Below are 7,407 nucleotides of genomic sequence, written 5' to 3' on the forward strand. Positions count from 1 at the left end.
TTTGAAAACCATGTAACACATGAGAGAGAAGGCGAGTACATATGCATTCATATAGAAAACATGAGTAATATGTGAATTATATGAGAAAGAAAAGGGTAGTGTATCCCAAAATATTAAAATATAAAAAGTTATAAATACGCCTTAAACCACAATATGACTTGCAAAACCGTCCAATGTAAGTTGCCTCGTTCACTTGCAGTACACATGGATCTCGTGAGGAAGTTGCAACACATGACACACATCTAGTGTTCCCTTTTGATTAATGCAATATGAGGGGTAGACTGAAGTCGCATTACAGACATAATGAGATTTTGAAAACACCAATCAACATTAGTCTTGTCTGGATAATACTCTAGTTATCTTGCAATTGTACATTTAAGTAGTTTCATTCAACTTCCTTGACTCACACTTGGTTCGTTTTTTTTTTTATTATCAAACATTTAACATTCAAAATTCAAAAATTGAATGTGACAATTTGAAAAAATTGAATCCGTTTTACCCAACCCCACAACGCTCACACGCGGAGTTGGATATAAGCGTTGTTATTACAAACTACAACTATACAACTACAAGCTACACAACTCAAAAGTTCCCATTTCTGCCCGTTGCCGTTTGCTATTGCATAGCCTTTGACTGCCGTGAATCCATCAACCTGAATCTATCATCTCCGATCTAGCCGCTATCTCCGATCTGTCTCACCGGACAAAATGGAGAATCTTATTAATCTTGTCAACAAACTACAGAGAGCATGCACTGCCCTCGGTGATTTCGGCGAAGGATCCTCTCTGCCGACCCTTTGGGATGCCCTGCCTACAATCGCCGTCGTCGGCGGTCAGGTAGATCCAGATCTTTTCTAGTTTTTTTTATACATATCTTATATCGCGCAACTTCTTTTTCTTCTCCCTGCTTTTATGAACTCAATCGTAACCTAACAAGTTTGGGGATAAATCGTTTGGTACTCATTTTTATGGACGTTTAAACTTCAGATCCGTTTTACGTGATAATTCATATCGCAATACATTCATTTCCATATCTGGTTGTCGTAGTCGGTGGAATTTTTGCTTTGCGTAGGTTTGGTTTACGGACTTTATTTGGTACTCGAGCCTCAATTGTTAGATCTAAACGATCCGTCGTAAGTTGCTACGATGATTTGTATAGTAATCGCTGGTGCAAAGATATTTGGTTTTGGTGATTTGAGCGTAAACTGTGAGATGCCGTGTGGAAAAGTTACAAACCCTAGTTTTGTGCTGCTGGAAGACTGAACTAATCCACACCATATCAAGTGATAAATCTAACGGCCAAAGATCTAGAAACTATCTAGTATATAAGCCTTAATTTCGATTGCTTGCAATATAATTTTACTATTTCAGTATTCTTTTTCATTGAATTAATAACTCACTTTTATGAAATTAAGTATTGATGAGCTTCATTACCTTTTTTCCTGGTGGGTTGGGTGCATATCTTTTAAATTTATCTGTTAACATAGCTCAAAGTATGAATTTGTGTTGTTGTTCAAGCAAGCTTTTCTATAATTGCTGTTCAAGCTACAAATTTAATTTTTAGCTTTGTTATTGTCATCTATGTTACCAATCTGTTAACATAGCTCAAACTTATCATAGTTTTTTGTTTTCCTACTTTTCATGTATATTTCTAGAGCTCTGGAAAGTCATCTGTGCTGGAGAGTGTTGTTGGGAAGGATTTTTTGCCTCGTGGATCTGGTAATTGAAATAGTTAATTCCTTCCTGTACACACCCTATGATTGCTGTTGACTAAAGCAATGAAACACTTGTGTATCTATGTAATGCAGGGATTGTTACCAGGCGTCCTCTTGTTCTACAACTCCATAGAATCGATGAGGGAAGAGAATATGCAGAGTTTGCTCATCAACCAAGAAAGAGGTTTACTGACTTCGGTATGTATGGAATTGGAGAGAGATTTAACATCAATTTTTAATTTTTAGCTAGAAAAATCATTAACATATTCCAAAGTGGGGTTGCTATTCAAATTCCAAACTCATTTGTTTTTCTTGTGCAGCTGCTGTGAGGAAAGAAATCTCTGATGAGACTGATCGTGAGACAGGACGAAGCAAACAGATTTCATCAGTTCCTATATATCTCAGTATCTATTCTCCTAATGGTGAGATATTTGATAGTTTTATTAACTATAAGTTCTTTACTTATTAACAGTTAACTCACTTAATAATGTATGATGTTGACAGTTGTGAACTTAACCCTTGTCGATCTTCCTGGTTTGACAAAAGTAGCTGTTGGTGAGTTTAGCAACATTGAATTTTTCAATATTAGATAAACTTCTTGTGTCCATTAACTTTTCCCTCATCTCACACTTTTGTGATTCTTGATTCTTGTAGAGGGTCAGTCAGAGAGCATCGTGGCAGATATTGAAAACATGGTGCGATCCTACATTGAGAAAGTAAGCTATTTTCATCATTTGCTTGGTCAACTATGGTCAACATACTTATTTGACTGTCTATCTGTTTGCCTTGCAGCCTAACTGCATTATTCTGGCAGTTTCTCCTGCCAATCAGGATCTTGCTACATCTGATGCTATCAAAATTGCTCGTGAGGTAGATCCACAAGGTTTGTAAACAAACATATTGTCTTTTTTTTTTTTTTCCTTGATGTTTTGTTGGGTTTTATTTTCATTAGTTTAATGTGAATGTATAGGGGAGAGGACGTTTGGAGTTTTGACTAAGATTGATCTTATGGACAAGGGTACCGATGCAGTTGATGTGAGTGTTGGGTCTTGAAATTAGCATGTTATTGTTTTTGTTTTATTTATAATGTAAATATTATGTACTACTACAACAGATGTTGGAAGGGAAATCTTATAGGCTGAAGTTTCCATGGATTGGTGTTGTGAATCGGTCTCAAGCTGATATTAACAAAAGTGTCGACATGATTGCTGCCCGAAGGAGGGAAAGGGAATACTTCAATACTACTCCCGAATACAAGCATCTTGCTAGTAAAATGGGCTCTGAGCATCTAGGGAAAGTGCTTTCCAAGGTATAAATAACTTTTTTAGCTCAATTCTATCCCTAAGTTGGCATTGCTTTGTCGTCTCCCACATTTGGTTTGTGGATTCCTGTTGGAATTGGAATCAGAGATTCCATTCCGTGGCCTGTTTTGTTGCCAAATGGATGGAAGTAATTGAATTCCATCCTTCCTTTTTTTTTTTTTTTTTTTTAATTAAAAGACCAAAATACCTCCATTATATATTGAAATAAATCAATAAATTGTCTGAGGACTTGTCCTCTTTCCTCCAAAAAATAAATGAAATAAAAATTTAACTGTAAATAAAAACCAAGTTGTTGTTCAGTTTACGTTATTGAATTCCATTCTATTTTCTGCTTACAAAACGCTTGAAAGATTACGATTTACGATTCCTTTGACAGATTCCATTCCTATGGGTGGATGGATTACACCATTTCTAAGGGTGTGTGTAACAAATTGAGTTTCATTTTTTCCTTTCATTAAAAGACCAAAACACCCCTATTTTATATATTGAAAAAAAATGAAATTAAAAAAATTAATTTCAAATAAAAATATTAGAAAGTTATTGTTTTTTTTTTGGTAACTAAATGCATGACAAATTCCTGATATTTGCAAAAACATTATTTGGTTTTATATATTTAGGTAGAGGTGTAAAGTTTGAAGTTAATTAAGTTTTTGGTAATGAATTGTTTCAGCATTTGGAAACGGTGATTAAGTCCCGAATTCCAGGCCTTCAATCTCTCATCAACAAAACAATCATTGAACTTGAAACAGAACTGAGTCGTCTCGGAAAGCCCATTGCTACTGATGCTGGGGTAATCATTTCTTCCTTTTTGACTTAATATCCAGTTTCTTAAATTAAAACATTCTTATTAATTATTTGCAGGGAAAACTGTATATGATTATGGAAATATGCCGTGCTTTTGATCAAACATTCAAAGAACATCTTGATGGCATGTACGTATTTATGATTTTTGCTTAATTTGTAAAAGTAATAAAAAATCATTTCTGGTCCCCAAACATAATCAATTTTTGCATTTTTGGTATTCATTTGAGGTTCTTGTTTATCTGTTCCATGTAAAAAGACTATTTTTTGGTTCTTGAGTATAGCTGATATTTGCAATTTTAGTCCCAAAGTTTTACTTGGAACAGGGACCAAAACTTTAAAACGAAAACATTTGGGGACCAAAAGTGAACAAGATCTAATTTTCTCTATTTCTGACTTCAATGTTATTATTGAGAGAGTAAATTAGATTTTGGGTCCTTGGGTATAGTTGATTTTCTTTATAAAATCTCTTTAAGTAAAAAGTTTTTGAGAGAAAAATGTAATTTACTGTTATTGTAATATTGGGTGAAGTTGTTGATATGGTTTACATACATGCAATTACAGACGGCCAGGTGGTGACAAAGTGTACAGCATATTCGATAATCAACTTCCTGCCGCCTTAAAAAGATTACAATTTGACAAACAACTGTCCATGGAAAATGTGAGAAAATTAATCACAGAAGCTGATGGTTATCAGCCTCATTTAATAGCCCCTGAGCAAGGCTATCGTCGTCTTATTGAATCCACCTTAATTACCATCAAAGGCCCCGCTGAGGCTGCTGTTGATGCCGTCCGTAACTTTTTGTTTCTTTTTTTCAAAACTCATTCTCTTCTGTCTATTTATTAAAATAATAATAATAATATTTCTGTTTCTTCTTCTTCTTCAGGTTCATGGTATACTAAAGGATCTTGTACACAAGTCCATAAACGAAACTGCGGTTAGTCTTTCTCTCGTCTTTTTAAGAAGACCCTATCAAGACTAAATTACATTTTTCATCCAAAATTTTTTTTTTCTTACAATTTCGGTCCTTATTTGAGGTATTTGTAACATTTTTGGGGCTGTTAAGTCCAGTATGAGTAAAGTGCTATATACTACATGAAATCTAGACCGAATAAACCATTTTAATGAACTAAATGACCATTTTATCCTTACCTTCCAAAGGTAAAACTAACTGTTAGTATCATTTCATTCTGTCCAGATTAAGTCAAAAAGAAACAACCCATAAAAGCAACTATTTACTCTTGTTATATTACTCTATTAATTACAGGAGTTGAAGCAATACCCGTCCCTGAGGGCAGAAGTAATGAATGCAGCTTGTGATTCATTAGATAAAATGAGAAACGAAAGCAAGAAAGCCACCATACAGTTAGTTGATATGGAATGCAGTTACTTGACGGTTGATTTCTTCCGGAAGCTTCCCCAGGATATTGAAAAAGGCGGGAACCCAACGCACTCCATTTTCGATCGATACAATGATTCTTATCTTCGTAGGATCGGATCAAATGTTCTGTCATATGTTCATATGGTGGTTGGGACACTGAGACACTCCATCCCAAAGTCAGTGGTGTTTTGTCAAGTACGTGAGGCTAAACGTACTTTACTTGACCATTTTTTCACTGAGTTGGGTGCAAAGGAGGTAATAATCTCTTCTTCATTTTTAGTTGCATTCCTTCCTTTTGTCCAAATAATATATATGTTAAAATTTGGTTTGGTTGGCAGGGAAAGCAATTGGCTAAACTGTTGGATGAGGATCCGGCCATAATGCAGAGGCGTATGGATTTGGCAAAGAGATTGGAATTGTATAGAGCTGCACAAGCTGAGGTGGATGCTGTTGCATGGGCCAAGTAGAGAACTAATTCTTTCTTCAAACTTTATATACACAAACCAACCAACCAACCAACCTTTGTTCTACTTGTACTCTGAACTACTACTCCTCCTCATGGATTGGTGTTTGATTTTTTGGTAGAAACACAAACACACATATGCTGTTAATAGTATTCTAGTTTTGTTTTATCACTTTGTGTGAGTCAGGGAGACTATTATATATTGTATTGTATTGTATTTGTATTTGTTATTTCTTATTTGTCTTGTCTTTTTCCATCTTCATTTTTTAGCCTTTATTACATACATACATGTTTTCTTCTAGACTATCATTTTTAATGCACACCCACAGTTTCTTTCTCATATCATATGTTATGTTCCTAAATTGGAGAACCAGATTCGTTATTATCAAATCATGTTTTTAGAGCGTTTATGATAAAAAAAAAAAGCCACAAAAGATTACTCGCGCAAGGAAAACATTGTATTGTTTATAAGGAAAAAGGGCACCTTTTGTTCAATCTTAATGTTTGGAGTTTTCAAATTTACATTATCATTATTATGTAAATGAACATTATAATAATGTCATTAATTTTTTCATTATAACTATAAATCTAGTGGTTAATCACAAGTTAACCAAAACGGTAGCCAGTGACATACTTTGAACGAATGTTATCAAGTAATCGTACATTTCGCAAAATTTACTTCCAAATTACTTGCTTTATGACATGGATCCATGAATCCCAATTAAAATGGAGGGGTCGTGACTCTATGAGAGTTGGCCTAATTGTCATTCTATAAAACTTTCCCTTTATATCCATTTGCAATGAAAGAGATAATTCATATGAGCTCTAGCTGTATAAACCGAACGTTTTTGCAATTGAAATATATATTCATATAGTTGACCTCGTGCATATACATTTCAATTGCAAAAAATGTTTGGTTTTATACAACTCCAGCTCATATGAATTGTCTCTTACATTGCAAATGGATATAAATGGAAAGTTTTATAGAATGACGATTAGGCCAACTCATTTGTATGGATATGATGTTGACCAATTAAAAAGGAACATGAGAGGAAGATGGAGGTCGTAGAAATGTGAATGATGCGGTGGGCATGTGTGATGTTGTTGGACAGGATAACAAACATAGAAATTAGGAATAAGTTGGAAGTGATGTCGATCATTGAAAAATTAAGATAAGATTGGGTTGGTTTGGACATGTACTTAGAAGACAACCATCAACTGTTGTTAAGAGAGCAGAGACAGTCACACACGAAGGTGCGAGGATGATAGGGCGTCCGAGAAGAAAGTGGGAAGACAATATAAGGTTAGACTTGAAGGAGTTAATTCTTGGACATGACCTATGACAAGAAAATGTGAAGGCATAAAATTTGGGTATCATGGTAGTTTTGACTTTTGACATAGTCTAAGGTCTAGTTTCATTTTTTTTTTAATTTTTAATTTAATATTTATTTTAACACCGACTTATTCATGTCATCTATCCTTCCAACATTTGTGGTTAGTATCTTCTTTCAGCTTACTTCTTGTATTTAGGGGTATTTGGATAGGGAAAAAAAAGGGTGCTTATTACTTACTGTTTATTGCTTATTTGTGTGACAACCATCAAATTTCGGTCAAGTCAAAGTCAAACAAAGTCAACTAGTCAAACCGGTCAACTCCATTAACCCTTGTATGATAGGGTTTACGTTATGTAATCACTGTATAATTCGCTATTTTAATGAGAAAACA

The 7,407-nt window shown here is 34.5% G+C and overlaps 1 protein-coding gene across 1 annotated transcript; it reads left to right on the forward strand.

The window, feature by feature from the left end:
* The first annotated feature begins 544 nt into the window (after positions 1-544).
* Positions 545-5,938, forward strand: LOC145167888 (dynamin-related protein 5A). The gene is made up of 15 exons (XM_079087154.1): positions 545-836; positions 1,655-1,718; positions 1,808-1,912; positions 2,035-2,136; positions 2,219-2,269; positions 2,369-2,430; positions 2,507-2,597; positions 2,685-2,749; positions 2,829-3,023; positions 3,707-3,826; positions 3,898-3,968; positions 4,402-4,627; positions 4,725-4,775; positions 5,106-5,474; positions 5,558-5,938. The coding sequence occupies exons 1-15, from the start codon at positions 708-710 to the stop codon at positions 5,684-5,686; spliced, it is 1,830 nt and encodes a 609-aa protein (XP_078943280.1). The 5' UTR covers positions 545-707; the 3' UTR covers positions 5,687-5,938.
* The last annotated feature ends 1,469 nt before the right edge of the window (positions 5,939-7,407 follow it).

This window comes from Lactuca virosa, chromosome 3 (genome assembly GCF_052849685.1).
Source record: "Lactuca virosa cultivar CGN04683 chromosome 3, Lactuca_virosa_CGN04683_v6, whole genome shotgun sequence".
NCBI classification, from domain to species: Eukaryota; Viridiplantae; Streptophyta; class Magnoliopsida; order Asterales; family Asteraceae; genus Lactuca; species Lactuca virosa.